The following is a 19,405-nucleotide window of genomic DNA, read 5'->3' on the forward strand; positions in this document are numbered from 1 at the left end:
GGAGCACAGGCTCCGGACGCGCAGGCTCAGCGGCCATGGCTCACGGGCCCAGCCGCTCCGCGGCATGTGGGATCCTCCCGGACCGGGGCACGAACCCGCGTCCCCTGCATCGGCAGGCGGATTCTCAACCACTGCGCCACCAGGGAAGCCCCACATATCTGTTTTTATATGAAAAGAAAACCCATCTGAAAATGATCCCAAAGGAAGACCAGGATGGAAGAGAAGGAAAGAAATCCCAGAAGGAAAGACTCAAGAGTATGTGTGGAAGTTAGATGAGACCTATTGACTGCACCTTGTTGACAGGGGTTATGGGTTCCTTTAGGGCATAAAATCAGAGAGCCTTCCCAACTCAGCTCTCCCCTCCCTGTATTCATGAATCATTCTCCTGCCAAGAGGAGGATGAAAGGGGATGAGCCCCACTACCCATCCTCTACTGCCTCCAGCGGGAAGTATGAAGGTTCTAGACAGAGCAGTCTGTACTGCCCAGAAATGAAGAGTTACTGCAGAAATGCCAATCAGAGGCAAGATGGAAACAAGATTGTCTTGAATCTTATCTAAATATGTAATATTGGCACAAATCAGTAGCAGCTCAGCTCCAGGGTCCTGATTGATTTAGAGTGCCCTGGAGCCCAATTTGAATTCAGAGAAGAGCAGTTTAAGCAATGAAAGATTCCATTTAACTGTCATACCCCAGTCAGTTCTTGGCGGATGGAGGAAAGTCTCCAAAAGAGCCACAGTTTGGGAAACTAAACACACAAGGACCCAGTTATACCTAGAAAATAGGTGGCTGCCAAGCTGAAGGGACACAAATTCATTTCCTCAATCTGCTATAAAAGTTGGGGTCTGCTGAACCATTCACCGCCCACCAATTTTCTTCACATGTTCAAGGAAATTTGAAACTGAATGAACATTTTCAATTAATAATATAAAAATAAGGGGGGGACAAGGTCTGAAAGAAAGGGTGTTAATTTTCTAGTCTGACATTTACTTTTCATTGGAGTGAAATGGATGCCAGTGATAGAGAAGAAAACCTGAAGGAGTGGCTCATTTGTTTGTTTGTTTTTTTTGAGGAGAACCTTTTTTTATTGATATTCTGTGATCAATATCAATATCATTGATATTCAGTGATATTCTGGTTCTGATGAATTTAAGAATGCTAGCTAAACAAAACAGGATCTTGGAGATGGGAAAAACACCCATCTTCAATGCTGCAAGAGCTGGATTCTCACTTAGCAACATTTTTGCAATTAAAAAGAAAGGTCTTTTAAAGAAGTTTACTAATTTCCACACGATTATCATACATCAGCTGTAAGCAACTACTTATGAGTTTTTTAACACACCAAAACTCACCAGCAAACTGGTTGAAAGAATTTCATAATAGAAAACTAAATGTATGGCAGACTACCTTTCCATCTGTGATTCAATCAATATTCCAAGGAAACTAAATATTAACAAGTTATTCAAAACATATAATTAGTTTTTATGTGAGCATTGCTAATTCTAGCCAACTGGTGCTCCAGATAAACCCGTATTTACTGATATTATAATTTAAAGCATCCTTCATCTGTTCATCGTGTCATTTTGACATGAAAAATAGAAGTAGGGGAGGCTATATGTTTTATCTTAAGGGTGATCATCCTTGGGGTCATGCAAATGAGAATCATAATCCCCAAACTATCTTTTTCTGAACTACTGAAGACTTAGAATGAGTAGAAACATAATTTTGATTTGATGACTGAAAGCAACCCTTTAACTATTTAAAAAAAGAGTAGTCCAAGTGGGGTGGCATCTACAGGCTTTGTCCTATTTATGGGTGTAGGCAATAAGAGCTGCATTTATGTTGTCAGTATTCTATTTGTCTTCCTCTAATTTCTCAAATGACCTAATTATACATGTTCTCAATATGTCTCAGAAGGAAAAGAACTGCTGATATGGTCAAAAGGCAAAATGCTGAATATGTTTCAGTGCTTCTTATATTCCATGGCCTGATTATGGGCATTATTAAAATTACACCTTGACATTCTTCTAGAACATGGCATTAAACACTTCCTAATGTTTCACAGCGAGAAGTGAAGCACCTCCTGTCATTTAGAAAGAAAAATACCTGACTTCTCCCAGCATGCCTGACATTAATACTTACTATTTTGTCATTATGATGTCTTAATTTATGTATTTACTTATTAACAACTACTTATTGGTACTTAACAATTTTTCTATCAGGTCTTATTACTTACAGATGCTGTATTAGTTTCCTGAGGCTGCTGTAACAAATTACCACAAACTTGGTTACTAAAAACAGCAGAAATCTATTCTCTCATAGTTCTGGAGGCCAGAAGTTCAAAACTGGGCAGGGCCATGCTCCCAACAGCAACGCTGGGAGAGAATAATATTACATTCCTGCCTCTTCCAGGTTCTGGTGGCTGCCCCGGCTTTCCTGGACTTGTGGCTGCATCACTCCAATCTCTATCTCTGTGGTCACATTGCCTTCTTCTCTTCTGTGTGTCTTTCCTGTGTGTGTCTCTTACAAGGATACTTGTTATTGGATTTAGGAGCCACCCAGATCAACCAGGATGATCTCCTCTTTGCAAAATCCTTAAGTTAATTATGTCTGCAAAGACTATTTTTCCAAGTAAGGTCACATTCACAGGTTCTGGGGATTAGAGTGTGGACACCTTATTGGGGGCCACCATTAAACCCACCACAAATGCAAATTTTAAGATAGAAATGCTTTGTAGCTTCTAGGCAGATTTCCTAAATCTGCCATTTAAATGTTACACAGCTGAGCTTTTCCCCCTAAAAGTCTTCAAATAAACATCAAGCTTCTTTTGATATGACCTCTTGCATAAGTAAGTTCCATGGTTAAATGCATTCATTCACTCTAATACAATTGATTTGCTCACTGGTAAATCTAATAGTGAACATATCTATTTCCTTTTGGTATTCACATGACACTGAAAGAGCAGAAAAGCCCCTAAATCTCCTTTCTTGCCCTCTCTTCTGACAAGGCCCTCCAAATACTCATGGGTGATCCAAGGTGGTGGTAGATAGACAAGAGAAAGATCTTGTAAGCATGAGTTCATTCACTATATCCTTAAATATGTAGAGTCCCTACTTTGTCCCTTGTATTATTCTAGGTGTTAGAGATAGAGGTAGAACTAGTTTCATGGGCGTATGACCTGTGCAGATGCAGTGGGCTCCCTGATGTTGCCATGTTGAAATTATTCACAATTTTTTTCAACAGGAGGCCTGCATTTTCACTTTTCACTGGGGCCCACAAATTATGTAGCCCAAGCTGAATGGGTCGTTGAGCAATGTAAAGAAGGTTCTTGTTCTCAGGTACTTGTCAGGGCACGTGATGGTGGACAGACAGTACCAATGCTTCATGTGTGAAAACATGATGCTAAGCCCTTTGGGTGTGAAATCTAAGATTAGCTGTGGGGAATGAGTTTGGGACCACATCTGGTATAGTTTAATGGTATCACGGACTGATTCAGTTTCTTGTGTTGTCTTCTGCTGTAGCTTTTCACTTGTTCACGTCAAGGTTCAGTTCTGAATTTCTGAGCAGCATTTCCCAAGATATAGCCAGAATTAGCTAATTGCTAATTGGCTATTAAGATGAAGTTTTCAGGATGATAGCTGTCACAAACTCTCTCTCTAATATAGACATGAATTTCAGCATTTAGCAGGGCAAGGACCCTGGAATCATTGCAACAAGAGCAATATTTTGATAGCAAAATGTGTTTAAATTCCAGTCTTGGACACCTCTTTCGGAGAACAATAATTGTGTGATGTTTATTTTCTGGAAAAAGGCTATTCATTTGGACCTCCTTTCAAAGAACTATTTACTCAATATTTTCATCATGGTGGCATGCCAGATTATATGAATGAGATCTGGCTCCTTACATCTGCATGGTTTTCAATCAATCTAACAAAGATCAAGAATACAAAAAAAATTTTTATTTTTAAATCCATGTTACCTGTGAAAGGGATAAACTCAGAACTGAAGTGGTTGGTGGAAGTTTAATGCAGTTCAATTAAGGATTTGTACCCCAAAGTAAGAGTTATTGCTTTTAGTTCCATATCTAGTTAGTCACACTAGATATATAGCCACTTTTAACAGCATTGTGCCATTACTGGTGACTTTAATTACTGTTTGGTAACCTTATCTACTTACACCAATATTAATTAAATCCATCTCTGGGGGGAAGAACATGAGGGAGTTGTCCCAACATATGTTGATTGGAAAAAAAGCAAATCATAATCGTTACTGTGGCTAATTTTCTCAGACCCTTCTTTCCCGAGGACAGAAGGAGTTGATCACACCATTAATTCTAAGAAAAGAACTTCTTTTCCCTGAGTGCCTCCTGTTGAAATCAGCTGACTGATTCCAATGGAAACAATCTCTTCATCTTCTCATGATGTTGTAACTGCCTGGGCGTCCTAATGCAACTTCAAATTTCAATCTCTACTCAGAACCAATGGGAAAAGTTTTGCAGAAACTCCACAAAACAAAGCAGCTCTCCTGATACCAAGGACCTATGATTAAATGCGGCCTTACGCATTGAATCAAGTGTGCCATTACCCTCACTCCCATGAACCTGTCTTTCAGCACGATCCACGACAGCAAGAAGACAAAGGCTTTGTTACAACAGAACAGAGCAGAGACATCTGTGGCTGTCAGCTTCTTTAAAGCCAGTAAATACAGGTAATTAGTCAAAGTCCATAGAATAGAAAAGGGAGCAGTTCTTTTAAGAAAGAGCTTCAGTGTCAGACCATCTTCACCAAAAATTCGACTGCATTCCCTAGAGAAGAAATAGAGGTTAATAGTCAGGTATTAATTTTAACACATCTTGTGTAGACTAACTCTTGACAGCCATTTTTAGGCAAGAGCACAAACCCTGAAGACCCATCATTCATCTGTGGAACCTACTGAAACCAGTTCTGCCACCTACAGGCTGTGAGTGCAAAGGATTCCATGGAGGAGTCCACATCTCCCCAGGCATAGAGCTAAGCCCTTCCTACCCATTCTCTGGCGATTCCTGGGGGTAGCCATTCTGCTGTTGCCAAACATTCTCAGAGAAGCCCGGGGAAATCCAGAAATGAATGGTTGCTGGAATTACTAGCTATTCGAAGAGACAGATGATTCTTTCCCAGTGGACGAATACAACAGGGTCAAAATGGTTGCTGCTGTTTGAATAGGCTACAGACCACGTGCAGCCTCACATATCATGGGTAGGCATGCACAGCTTGGGATTTTATTATTTCTAAAACATTATGCCTTTTTCTGACATATCTGCCCAATGGACAAATTTCTTTTTCCTCTAGCATTTTTAAGGCAGAAAAAATTGAAGGCAGCATCTGTGATAACCCCCAAATGGTAAAATAAATAAATAAAATTCAGGTTGCATTTATGTACAAACACCTGGCCATTCTGGAGGAACTGTCTGAATTCATTGTGTAAAAATAGTCATTTCAGTTAAATCTTTGATTTGCTTGGTTTCTGACTAAATTGATTATTTAGCCCAAAGGATTGTTTTAATCAAAATGTTGAAGCTAGCGATACATATAGGCAACATCGAAAATGATAGAATAGCAGTGCCTTTTTGATTATGGACTGAAAACAGGCTGGGAAAAATCAGCTTTCTTTTTTTTCACTCAGTTGTACATGAACATTCAAGCTTTCATTGGGCAACTATCTTGTGCCAGGTATTGTATTTTCAAGAGTAGTATAAATATTCTGTTTAAAGCAACAAGTTATTCATATTTGCACGTTTATAATGTTTATAAATCTATTTAAATGGCTCTAGGTAGTACTAGTTTCTGGTTTCTCTTCTAGCTCTTTCTGAAGAGAAATAATTATGCCTCAAAGTATTGCAAAGCAAAGTAATCTCCAGCCAATGTTTGCCTCCCATGTATGAAGCAATTTACCCCACAGGAGGACCACATGGGGAGAGGGCATGACAAAGTGGTGAGCCTCCAAGCACAGGGATACTGCTTTCAAAATCAAGTCTCATAGTAAACGTTGCTTCCAAGCAGCTGAGAACACAGGGAATCATAGGCCAGTGATTCTGGGAAGGTTAAAAATGCATTTTGAACACATAGACAGTCATGTCGTGATTTTACTTTCATGTGGTAGACAACCAAAATGGAAAGACTTTTGTAAAATGGAAATGGGATTCCCAAAGCTAAATTTTAACTTGAAGGAGACAGAACGTCAATGAAGGGACTAAATAAGCCAGAGGCAAAGCCTTTTGCAAAGTAAACAGAAATTACACGTGCTCACACACACAGGTAAATGGATGGCCTCTCTGTGGGCACACATTTTGTGTTCTGTACTTACAAAGGGATTTGCTCTGTGAGGAAGTCTGCCAGGGAGAGCTGGAGTGGAGAGTCGTGGGTTTATCCTGACATCTATAACTGCTAAATGTCCCTTAAAATACACGTTTATTAAGAACCACAACAAATCCATTTCTGATTAAAGTATTTCTTTTCTTATCACTGGCCTTACCTAGTGATGGTTCTTCCTTCCCAGAGCCCACTGTCATGCTGGGTAGAGTGCTCTCCAGCCAAGACTTTGGATTCAGGAGAGGGAACACCCTGCCCCATGGGGAAGCCGGTGGAGGCACATGGATGGGGAGAGTCCCCCAGGCAAAGCGCTGTTGCCCGGCAGAGGCTCTTGGCCTGGCTTATCCTGGCCCCCAGGTATTGGCTTCCTCCTTGTTACCCTTTCTTCTTCCCTTCTCGTCTCACTGCCAACCTTCTCCCCACTTGTCACTGCTGTTACAAGAATTAAAAATGCTGTCCATTCAAATGCCAGTTCACGTGGGTAAAACCTTTTGCCATTTAAGCAGTAAGTGCTGGGAAATGTGATTTTTTTTTAAAAAAAGATGGATTTCTATGGAGAAGGAAATAACAATAGTAGGTCTCTCCTTGGGCTGATGAGATCAGAATTTCTAGACAAGAGGCATTGACAGGAGGCAAAACTTGGAAAGAAGCTTAGAAGTCGGGGGACACTAATAACGTAACTATGCTCATCATTGTTCTAGCAGCTACTAGTTATGGAACCCTTTCTGTATGTCAGATGGCATCTTAAGCACATTTCATAGCTTCCTGACACATGGCAAATTTATCTTTGTCTCTAGTTTCATGCTTTCTAGAGTTTTTTTCCTTAAGAAATTACCCTTTGATACCCTTCTGATATACCATCAAAACTATGGTATATAATTTTTTTCTTCTTAAATTTCAAATTCACCTGAGGCAATTGAATTCTCTTGATAGTATATAAATGGAATGATTGAAATATCAAGAACGACTTCCAAATGAACAATCCTTACCATCTAGATTTGATACCCTACTGAAACTTCTTTTGATGTTAGTGATAAGAAAAAGACTGGAAATGCTTTCATGGCATTCAAGAGAAAAGGAGAAAATAGGCAGAGGGTCTGGCGCTATGGGACAAATCCTGTTTTCAGTCTTATATACTAACTCTATTTTCCCCTTGTTCTGCCATGAGAGCTTCAGGGGGGTGCCTTCTTGGCAGATGGTGTTAATGAGTCTACAGGGAAAAAAGATCAAGGATCTCAGCATTTTCTGGCAATGTTTACCTCTCATATGGAGGGGGCCACTGGAGAATATTCATTCCTTTCACAGACAATGTTTTCTGCTTGGCAATAAAAGCTCTTTGATTCAGTTTCAGAAATGGTCAATTTCACACCAGGCACTAACAGGAGGAGGTGTCTTGTCAAGTCACAGGTCTCACTAAATTCAGAGTTAGTTCCACATGAGAGATGCGGTGAAGATGAAACTCATTCCCCAAGCAACACTTCTGTCAGCAGGAGCCTCTTGTAAATGTATTCTCTTCAATAAAACTGACCTGGCTTGCTTTGAGGTGTTCTGAGGTATTACTTCCCAGACTAAACTTTTGCTGTTTTTTATCAGCATGTGTGTCTAAACCATAGGAACACATGCTATGGGTAAATGGAGGTATTTTCAAGCAGGGAGAATTTTATTCGGATAATCATGTCACTTGCAATCATGTATTACATATTGTTATTAATAAAGATCCTATGCCCCAGCATCATGTCTATTTTGATGGGAAGAAATAGAAAGTATTTTTAGCAATCCCAAACAGGTATAAGGCTTTTTTCTTTCCTCCAAACCAGAAAACATTTATCATTCTTGAATTGGTTTTTGTTTCTTTAATGATAGCTGAATGTTCATGGACACACGTGGAAAATCAGCTCACAGTGTGACTTCAGTATTCCCGGGCACTTCCAAGCTGGTGATAAATTGGAAGTTGAAGATTAAGCCTTCACAGTGTCTTAAGTTTTCAAGAACAGTCTTAGAATGCATCAATGGTAACAGTCACTCCTTCCTTTCATTAGGTAAAAGGGCAAGAAAGAAAGGTTGTTTTGGCTCCTGCAATACAAATGTATTGTCATTCTGCTGAGGAGCAGTAGTGGGTGAAGAAACCTGTCGCTCTCCCACCTCCAGCTGCTGAGGTCAAGACTGCTGTTTTGGACTTGAGGATATGGGGAGGGGGAAGGGTAGGCTGGGACGAAGTGAGAGAGTGGCATGGACATATATACACTACCAAATGTAAAACAGATAGCTAGTGGGAAGCAGCTGCACAGCACAGGGAGATCAGCTCGGTGCTTTGTGACCAACTAGAGGGGTGGGAGGGAGGGAGACGCAAGAGGGAAGAGATATGGGAACATATGTATATGTATAACTGATTCACTTTGTTGTAAAGCAGAAACTAACACACCATTGTAAAGCAATTATACTCCAATAAAGATTTAAAAAAAAAAAAAAAAAAGACTGCTGTTTTCTCTTGGTGATCAGAGTGACTGTCCTGGAAGTTATTCCTTAGTTCTGGCTTTTCTGTTCAAGAAGCTGTCTGTTAGCACAGGACTTTGACCCGAATGCTGCTTTTGCCTTCCTTGCGTGCTGTGCAGGGCTGGATGACATGTCTGCCAGCTTCCTGATCTCCCCAAGATGGGGCTGCAGAAGTCAGGTTTAGCTCCGAGCAACCACTAGAACCATGGCACTATCAAGTTCATGGCTAACAAACCAACAGACAAGGCTCTCTGTGCTCCTAGCCAGCAAAGAACAGCATCTTTTAAAGCATCCCAAGGCCAAACTTCCCTTTACCTGAGACCAAGTCATTTCATCTGCTATAACACCACTGTGTCCAGAACACTGAGCAAATGTTTTTGTAATAATCTTATTAATACAGTTTTTTTTTTTTTTCCTGGGCTCGAGATCCTGGGTTGTTCTTTTAAAATGTGGCAAGAGATAAATTGATCTGAATTAAAATCTGGGTTCCATGATTTATAAGTGTGTGACCGTGGACAAGTCCCTGAATCTCTCCAAACCTATTACCTCTTGTGTTAAAATGGGGATAATTAACACCGTCTTAAAACGTGGCTGTTACCACCAATGATGGTTAATAAGATAAGATACACAAAAGCACCAGTGCCTGGCATGTTGTAGACACTTAATAATTTTGGGGGTGGTACTGATTCTGTTTCCTCGTGTTAATATGTTCACTACCGACCTTAGATCCTGCCTCTCCATACCCCTCAACTCATATTCCAAAGAGATGAAATTATGCATATTTGCATGAAATTATTTCAAACTATCTCCTACTGGCCATTTAACATGAAACCTACCTGAATTTTTTCATTGGAGATTGCTTTTCTTGAGCAGTGGCCAGATGACCAGAGTAATAGACTGGGAAAAACATAATGTTCCAGTTTGTTGAAAACCAAGTCATGAAAAATGGACAGTAGAAGTTCTTATAAGTAATTTTTACAATCTGTGTGGTTCCAACCCAAGATGATGACACTGACAGGATGATCAAAAGTCCCCAGATGGCCTTCAGAACCATAGACGTACAGGATAGGCAGCGAGCCTTGATTCTGTTTCCTTGGCTGCTGTTCTCAGGATGAGTCTGTGTTCCATCATCCCCTGCAAACAGGAAAGGAATACAAATGTGTGGAAATCAAGTTATAAAAAAGCAATCAAAAAGGCAGACAGTAGAATCACCAGTGTTCTTTTTTTTCTCCTGCTGTCATTTGAAGAGACAGATAACTCTAGCTCATTTTCTGTCTGGAATCTGGAGTCTCTGCTCTGTAAGGTACAGTGTGTATCTGGACCCCTATCCAGGCTATGACGATGCTCGTGAACTTGGTGGATGCTCTCTGTTCCTGGGTGTACCCTACCCACTTCCTTGTGAGAGCATTACACATTTCAGCTCCCAAGGCTTTGGCCTCGGCCACATAACCTGCTTTGTCTAATCAAACGTAAACAGATGTGTGGTATGCCACCTCTCAGCAGAAGCTTTAGGAGGCATCGCAGGGTCCCACTACATCTCTAGCTCTTCCTTTCTGCCACTAGAATGGAGAATCCCAAACAGAAGCTGCTCTTTTGGTCTATGTGGAAGAATGAGCAGGACCCTGTGTCTGCTGATGTGAAATGTGAACAAGAAATAAGTATTTGTTGTTATATTCCACTGAGTTGCTTTTTTTTTTTTTTAACTGCAGCAAAGATGACTATTAAGTTGAAAAGGATGTGTCCCCAAAACAGAGCAAGTCTGGACTGCACAAAATTACCTTCCACCTCAGAGCAAATTACGACTTAATATGTTTCTGGGAGCACAGTGAGTTCTGCTTTGTATTTTTACATTTACTAAGAAAATGTAGTAGCATTTTTTCACACTAAAATAGCCCAAGCTCTCTGAAAGTGACAATCATAAGGGCCTTCTCCCCTGATGGAGAAAACAAGTTCAACACAATGAATTTATGTACCTGTCAGGAAATTTAATGGGAGCAGTGGTCACCCTGAGTCCCCAGATAGTAGAATCCTGGGGGAAAGGAGGCAGAATTGTCTGCAAGATTCTGCTGTGTCTCCAGGAACCTCCTTTAAGCGTAAGGCTTATGCTGGGGTTAAGAAAGCGGTGCAGCCCACAGATAGCAAGTGAGAGTGGATGGTTTCTCACTTTTCCTCTCCAGAACCTGCTGGCTCTCCTGCTGAATGTGTGCGTACTGCTTAATGACCCAGGTGGGACTGCCCCACTGGGGTAAAGGCTTTCATCCAGCTAAGGCTTCCTGATATAATTATTTGGGGAAAGTGGGTAGCAAGATTTGAAAGTGAATTCTTCACTGCAGAATATAAACCAAGTAAGGATGAACACAGCAATTACTACATGACTTCCAAGTCTTATAAACAGAGTTCTCAGAGCCTAGGCCTCCAGAAGATGAAAACTGGTATTCTTTTATTTATTTATTCAACAAAGTCCTATGGAGACTACCAGGAGCTAGTTAGATAGTCGGGTCCCAGGGGTTCAAACAAGAAAGACTTGAGCTCATAATCTAGACAAAGGCCAGAGAACACATCTAATACAGTATGATAAGGGCCAAGCATGGCAGATACAAGGCCACATGGAAGCAGAGGAGAAGCACTTGTTAAGAGGAGAGGGGCATAATGATCAGGAGAAACTCCCATGGTGCAGTGACATTGAGATGAGTCTGTAAGTATGTCAGCCAGCTCCCTTGGCTGTGTACAGTCTATACCTGATAACAGTTCTGCAAATTTCCTCTATGACCATGTGGCTTATACAGAGAGTAAAGGGAAAAAACAAAAATGAATAAGAGGGTGGAATAAGAGACTCTGGTGTTGGAAGGCTGGGAAGGGAACACGAGCCTACCCAAGTAAGTAGGTATTATTCCCATTTTACAGATGAAAAAACTGAGACTTGTATTAAAGGTTGTTCAGGGTTGAGCCTAAGACAGTATGACTCCAAGGTCTAAACTTTTTATTCTGAATATTGATTCTGTCTAGGTTTCAGGCTTGAGCTCCCCGTTTAAGCACTGGAAGTTTCAGAAATGGTTTGGAGAAAAAGTTCTCTTTCCTGGCAGGAGTGGCAGTCTTGCATGAGGTTTAATAGAAGTGATATTAAGAGAAAGGTGTACTCTACTACACTTCAGATCACATTATTCTCGGGGAATAGCTTATAAAGGAGGAACGATTCTACAAAGATTTTAAGTATCCCTTTGAGTTGGTATCTGCCTTCATGGTCACCTTCTTTGAAGATTGCATCCGTACCACCGTCAGAGCATGGAGAATATTTTTGATGACACCAATAGTCACCTAAATCCCCACCTAGTATTGACTCATTCTTTCTTCTGCTAACTAAATTGAATTGTTGACAATTCTTTAATTTTACTATCTACAGATACCATAGAAAGATTGGCTCTCCAGAGTTTTTATTTTTCTGACCATTTTAAGCATGATTTTCTAGAGTCCTGCTTAGATTTTTTGTTTTGTATATATCATTCAAATTGATTTACCAGGAATTCCATCCATTTCTATGAACCTTGATTGAAGTCATACAAATTGATGGTAGAGGCCACTGGAATTTGGAAACATGAGTGAAAGTCCTAGTCCTGCCATTGGATGGCCCTGAGTATATGTTTAATTCCATCTTAGGTTCTCTGTCAAACAGTGATAATATCCATCTCATGGGCTTCATTTTGAGGTTAAGTACCATAACATTCATGAAAGAATGGTGAGCTGCTCTTCAGATTATTCTCCTTTTCTCTCTTCTTTTTGGTATCTAGGAATATCCCCAAATGTCTTCTGAATCATTACAGAAAGAGTAAATCATGCCCCATGTGGTCTTTAATGGTACAGTTTTTAAGATTTGTAATCTGTATATGATAGGTAGGCAAATTTATTAACCATATTTAATTAACTGGAACATACTGTTCTGCAGATAACTGGGATGATAAGAATATTACTGTAACCTGTTAAAGCCAATTAAAACTTTCTGAAGATTTAAGATGTGATTTTCTTCACTTTATAAAAAAGAGTTTTAGCCTTGGGGTCCTTAGTTGCTGAGATTCCATTTTAAAATATTGTCATTTTTTGAAAAAATCTTTTCTCATATAAAACCTCATCAAATAAGTAGGACCCTACAAGAGGCTTTCACACTTCCTCTATACCTTTGTTTACCTGAGTCCCGTGAATTACCATTTCTCTTCTGTTTATTTTTTAAAGCTAGTGTTCTCAAAGTTTGAGGGGTTTTTTTCCAGGTTTTTTTCACTACCCACTTATTTTGAATAGAGTATTTTGTTGTTTTTGCTGTTGTCACTATTGATTTTAAGGATGCAAGAGATTTTAATATGTTGCTGGCCAAGCTGAAGGAATAAATGGAGGAGGAGAGATTGAAAATGTAGGTGGAAGAGATGGAGAGAAGGTGATCATGGATGCAGGAGTCACCATCAGAATGGTAGCAAACACAAAAATCAAAGGTGGTCCCCACAATGATGGTAATTAGCAAATTAGCAAACAAGAGAACAGAGACATTTTGAGGCAGAGAGGAAAGCATCTCTTAGCACACAATTGTTTTAGTCTTTTCAGGAAAGTAGAAGTGTGGTCATATGATGAGAGGAAGTGAGTATGGACTCAGAGCTTGAGAGCATCTCTGGGGAAGGCAGTACGATGTCCACCACCAAAAATGTAACAGTATTGGGCAGCAGCCTAATGGACCCAGCTGCATTTTAAAATGATAAGTTTGCTGGGAAACCCATGGATATAGTAAGGAAATTTATCTAGCAATTCCAGTAACCAAGTAACCCAGGAGTTGGTGAGTGGTCAGGCAGATGTGAGGAAATGCCAAAGGTCTTGATTTAATAGTAAATGCTGATTAGGGAGACCACTGAAGTGTCCTGAAGGAGGTGTAAAATTGGGAAAACTAGAAGGGCTCCAAGGACTGGCAGTCCTGATAAAGACAAGAGCAGAGTCTGTGATTTTACTGGTACTTTTATTCTTCTCAGAATGGGTACAGTGTGCTATTACTAAATCCCAGGACTGAGGTAAAAGATGCTGGCTTTTGACATCTTGAAGATGAGAGAATTAGTTTCCTTATAAACTTCATTAGAAGTCACTGTTTAACCATGTGTTAAACCCTCCAATGATAGGTTTTGGTATTATTTCTCTGCTACACTGTACACCATACATCATTAATGGATCATATCTGCACATTTCCTTTCTTCCTTCTCCTCCCACTTGATAAACTTTCCCCACATGCACTCCTGAGAGTCCATGTAACATCTCTACATTCTGTGCCAATGGTGAGATCTTTCATTGCTGGCTAGAAGCTTACCAAATGTACCGTTATTTAAGAGGAGGTTACCCACATACCTGATCTGTTCTGCCTCTCGGCTCTATGTCCACAAACTCCAGAGGATCCTCGGCTCTGAAGTTCAAGAATAGGAGCAGAAGAATCTTCGGTGACAGACAGAGGGGACAGTTGTCTGCTGATGCTACTGTGTGAACTGGGGCAGTTGGCTCCTGGTTTACATCGAGTAACTGATGATCTGGAGGTACCTGGGAAGAAAGAGTTCAGACCAGTTTGAGAATTTCCTGACGGAAAACAGATTTTTAAATGCCTTGGCAGTAACATATATGGAACATTCATTGAGTTCATTTCTAATCTTAAAAAAGGGGGTCTAAAAAGAGAATGCTATGTTGGCAAGGTCTGTGTCCCTAAGACAAAGGGTCTTTTTAGATAAATCCATTAACTGGAAATGAACATTAGAAAATGGTGTTTGGGTTGACATATCTGTTCTGAATTAGAACTGTTATCACAGTCAAATAGTTTACCTCAAGGAAAGCAAAGTGATGATACGCTTGCTTCCTCCCTTTTCTTCGTAAGGCTGACTGTTGAATTCCTAACTGGTAAGACTGCCAACAGGTTCTCCTATTAAATCCACTATACACTTTTCCATCAGATTGATCACTAAAATCCAACTTTGTTGTGTCTCTCTGCTCTGGCTAGGACTTCCAATATGTTGAATAAAAGTAGTGAGAGTGGAATGCTTTCAGCTTTTTCACTGTTGAGAATGATGTTAGCTGTGGGTTTGTCATATATGCCCTTTATTAGGTTGAGGTAATTTCCCTCTATGCCTACTTTCTGGAGAGTTTTTATCATAAACGGATGTTGAATTTTGTCGGAAGATTTTTCTGCATCTATTGAGATGATCATATGGTTTTTATCCTTCAATTTGTTAATATGGTGTATCACATTGATTGATTTGCAGATATTGAAAACCCCTTGCATCCCTGGGATAAATACCACTTGATCATGGTGTATTATCCTTTTGATGTATTGTTGGATTTGGTTTGCTAATATTTTGTTGAGGACTTTTGCATCTACGTTTTTGCATCTGTGATATTGGCCTGCAATTTTCTTTTTTTGTTATATCTTTGTCTGGCTTTGGTATCAGGGTGATGCTGACATCACAGAATGAGTTTGGAAGTGTTCCTGCCTCTGCAAATTTTTTTGAATAATTTAAGAAAGATAGGTGTTAATTATTCTCTAAATGTTTGGTAGAATTCACCTGTGAAGCCACCTGGTCCTGGACTTTTGTTTACTGGGAGATTTTTTTTTTGTTTATTACTGATTCAATTTCATTACTGGTAATTAGTCTGTTTATATTTTCTATTTCTTCCTGGTTTAGACTTGGGAGATTGTACCTAATTACGAATTTCTTCTAGGTTGTCCATTTTATTTGCATATAGTTGCTCACAGCAACTATGATCCTTTGTATTTCTGCCATGTCCATTGTAACTTCTCCTTTTTCATTTCTGATTTTATTGATTTGGACCCTCTCATTTTCTTGATGAGTCTGGCTAAAGGTTTATCAATTTTGTTTATCTTTTCAAAGAAATAGCTCTTAGTCTCATTGATCTTTTCAATTTTTTTAGCCTCTATTTCATTTATTTCTGCTCTGATCTTTATGATTTATTTCCTTCTCCTAACAGGTTTTGTTTGTTCTTTGCTTCTTTAGCTCCTTTACGTGTAAAATTAGATCGTTTATTTGAAATGTTTTCTTTCCTGAGGTAAGCTTGTATAGCTATAAACTTTCTTCTTAGAACTGCTTTTGCTGAATCCCATAGATTTTGAGTCATTGTGTTTTTGTTTCATTTGTCTCCAGGTTTTTTTTTTTTTTTTTTTTTTTTTTTGTGGTACGTGGGCCTCTCACTGTTGTGGCCTCTCCCGTTGCGGAGCACAGGCTCCGGATGCACAGGCTCAGTGGCCATGGCTCACGGGCCTAGCTGCTCCGCGGCATGTGGGATCCTCCCGGACCAGGGCACGAACCCATGTCCCCTGCATCGGCAGGCGGACTCTCAACCACTGCGCCACCAGGGAAGCCCCCCAGGTATTTTTTTATTTCCTATTTGATCTCTTTAGTGATTCATTGGTTGTTTAGTAGCATATTGTTTACCTCTACATGTCAGTGTTTTTTGCAGTTTTTTTCTTGTAGTCGAATTCTAGTCTCATAGTGTTGTTGTTAGAAAAGATGGTGATATGATTTCAATTTTCTTAAATATACCGAGGCTTGATTTTGTGGCCTAGCATGTGATCTATCCTGGAGAATGTTCCATGTGCACTTGACAAGAATGTGTATTCTGCTTTTGGACGAATGTTCTCTCTATATATGTATCTATTAATTTCATCTGGTCTAATGTGTCACTTCAGGCCAGTGTTTCTTTGTTGATTTTCTGTCTGAATGATCTGTCCATTGATGTAAGTGGGGTGTTAAAGTCCCCTATTAGTATTATGTTATTGTTGATTTGGCCATTTATGTCTGTTAATATTTGCTTTTATATATTTAGGTGCCCCTATGTTGGGTGCATGTATATTTACAATTGTTATATCTTCTTAGATTGATCCCTTGATCATTATGTAGTGTCCTTTTTTGTCTCTTGTAACAGTCTCTACTTTAACTCTATTTTAATTCTGTTTTGTCTGACAAAAGTATTGCTACCCTGGCTTTCTTTTGATTTCCATTGGTATGGAATACCTTTTTCCATCTCTCACTTTCAATCTGTTTATGTCTTTGGATATGAAGTGAGTTTCTTGTAGGTCTTGGTCTTGGATCCATTCAGCCACTCTATGTCTGTTTTTTTTTAAACACTTTTTTAAATTGAAATATTGTTGATTTACAGTTTGTGCCAATCTCTGCTGTACAGCAAAGTGACTCAGTTATACACATATATACATTCTTTTTTTAAAAATATTCTTTTCCATTATGGTTTATCCCAGGAGATTGGATATAGTTACCTGTGCTATACAGTAGGACCTTGTTGATTGTCCTTTCTAAATGTAATAGTCTGTAATAGTTTGCATCTGCCAACTGCAAACTCCCAGTCCATCCCTCTCCCCCTCCCCTTGGCAACCACAAGTCTGACCTCTGCCTGTGAGTCTGCTTCTGTTTTGTAGATAGGTTCATTTGTGTCACATTTTAGATTCTGCATATAAGTGATATCATATGGTATTTGTCTTTCTCTTTCTGACTTACTTTACTTAGTATGATTACATCTACACACATGTCTTTCTCTTTCTGACTTACTTTACTTAGTATGATAACCTCTAGTCACATCCATGTTGCTGCAAATGGCATTATTTTGTTCTTTTTTTATGGCTGAGTAGTATCCCATTGTATATATGTACCACTTCTTCTTTATCTGTTCATCTGTATATGGACATTTAAGTTGTCTCTAAGTTTTGGCTATTGTGAATAATGCTGCTATAAACACAGAGGTGAATATATCTTGTTGAATTATAGTTTTGTCCAGTTATATGCCCAGGAGTGGGATTGCTGGATCATATGGTAGTTTTCTTTTTGGTTTTCTGAGGAACCTCCCTACCGTTTTCCATAGTGGCTGCACCAACTTACATTCCCACCAACAGTGTAGAAGGGTTCCCTTTTCTCCACACCCTCTCCAGCATTTGTTATTTGTAGACTTTTTAATGATGGCCATTCTGACCAGTGTGAGGTGGTATCTCATTGTAGTTTTGATTTGCATTTCTCCAATAATTAGTGATGTTGAGCATATTTTCATGTGCCTACTGGCCATCTGTATGTCTTCTTTGGAGAAATGTCTATTAAGGTCTTCTGCCGATTTTTCGATTGGATTTTTTTTTATTGTTGAGTTGTGTGAGCCGTTTATATGTTTCGGAGATTAATCCCTTGTCTGTCACATCATTTGCAAATATTTTCTCCCATTCCGTAGGTTATCTTTTTGTGTTTTTTTTGTTTTTGTTTTTTTTATGATTTCCTTTACCGTGCAGGAGCTTGTAAGTTTGGTTAGGTTCCATTTGTTTATTTTTATTTCTATTGCCTTGGGAGACTAACCTAACAAAACATTGGTACGATTTATGTCAGAGAATGTTTTGCCTATGCTCTCTTCTAGGAGTTTTATGGTGTCATGTCTTATGTTTAAGTCTTTAAGCCATTTTGAGTTTATTTTTGTGCATGGTGTGAGGGTGTGTTCTAACTTCATTGATTTACATGAGGCTGTCCAACTTTCCCAGCACCACTTGCTGAAGAGATTGTCTTTTTCCCATTTTATATTCTTGCCTCCTTTGTTGAAGATCAATTGACTGTAGGTGTGTGGATTTATTTCTATTCTGTTCCATTGATCTATATGTCTGTTTTTGTACCAATACCACACTGTTTTGATTACTATACCTTTGTAGTATTGTCTGAAGTCTGTGGGAGTTATGCCTCCTGATTTTTATTTTTCCCCTCAGGATTGCTTTGGCAATTCTTGGTCTTTTATGGTTCCATATAAATTTTTAGATTATTCTAGTTCTGTGAAAAATGTTATGGATAATTTGATAGGGATTGCATTAAATCTGTAGATTGTTTTGGGTAATATTGCCATTTGAATAATATTAATCTTCCAATCCAAGAGTATGGGATATCTTTCCATTTCTTTGAATCCTCTTTAATTTCCTTTGCTAATGTTTCATAGTTCTCATCATGTAAGTCTTTCACCTCCTTGGTCAGGTTTACTCCTAGGTTTTTTTGTGTGTGCGATTTTAAAAGGAATTGTTCTTTTTTTTTTTACATTCTCTTTCTGGTCTTCATTGTTAGTGTAAAGAAATGCAACCAATTTCTGAATGTTAATCTTGTATCCTGCTACTTTGCTGAATTCATTTATCAGATCTAGTAGTTTTTGTGTGGGTCCTTAGGGTTTTCTATATATAGTATCATGTCATCTTCATGTAGTGACAGTTTTACCTCTTCCCTTCCAATCTGGATACCTTTTACTTGTTTTCTTGTTTGACTGCTGTGGCCAGGACTTCCAATACTATGTTGAACAGAAGCGGTGAGAGTGGGCATCCTTGTCTTGTTCCAGATTTTAGCTCAAAGACTTTCAGCTTTTCACTGTTGAGTATTGTATTGGCTGTGGGTTTGTCATAAATAGCTTTTGTTATGTTGAGATATGTCCCCTGTATACCCACTTTGGTAAGAGATTTTTTCATGAATCGATGTTGAATTTTTTCAAGTGCTTTTTCTGCATCTATTGAGATGGTCATGTGGTT

The 19,405-nt window shown here is 39.2% G+C and overlaps 1 protein-coding gene and 1 long non-coding RNA gene across 3 annotated transcripts in view; one reads left to right on the forward strand and one right to left on the reverse strand.

The window, feature by feature from the left end:
• The window catches only part of LOC112063470 (uncharacterized), a 252,602-nt gene that overhangs the window by 134,951 nt on the left and 98,246 nt on the right, over nt 1–19,405 (forward strand). For both annotated transcript variants that reach the window (XR_002890990.2, XR_008618675.1), the window contains exon 2: nt 10,548–10,663. This is a non-coding gene — a long non-coding RNA (uncharacterized lncRNA). The remainder of the gene's footprint in view (nt 1–10,547; nt 10,664–19,405) is intronic.
• The window catches only part of SLC35F4 (solute carrier family 35 member F4), a 283,515-nt gene that overhangs the window by 13,308 nt on the left and 250,802 nt on the right, over nt 1–19,405 (reverse strand). The window contains exons 2-4 of the mRNA XM_024118335.1: nt 14,209–14,394; nt 9,675–9,972; nt 4,583–4,802 (exon numbers count right to left, since the gene is read on the reverse strand). Coding sequence (XP_023974103.1) covers nt 4,583–4,802; nt 9,675–9,972; nt 14,209–14,394 — 704 coding nt within the window. The remainder of the gene's footprint in view (nt 1–4,582; nt 4,803–9,674; nt 9,973–14,208; nt 14,395–19,405) is intronic.

This window comes from Physeter macrocephalus, chromosome 11 (assembly GCF_002837175.3).
Source record: "Physeter macrocephalus isolate SW-GA chromosome 11, ASM283717v5, whole genome shotgun sequence".
Classification (NCBI taxonomy): Eukaryota; Metazoa; Chordata; class Mammalia; order Artiodactyla; family Physeteridae; genus Physeter; species Physeter macrocephalus.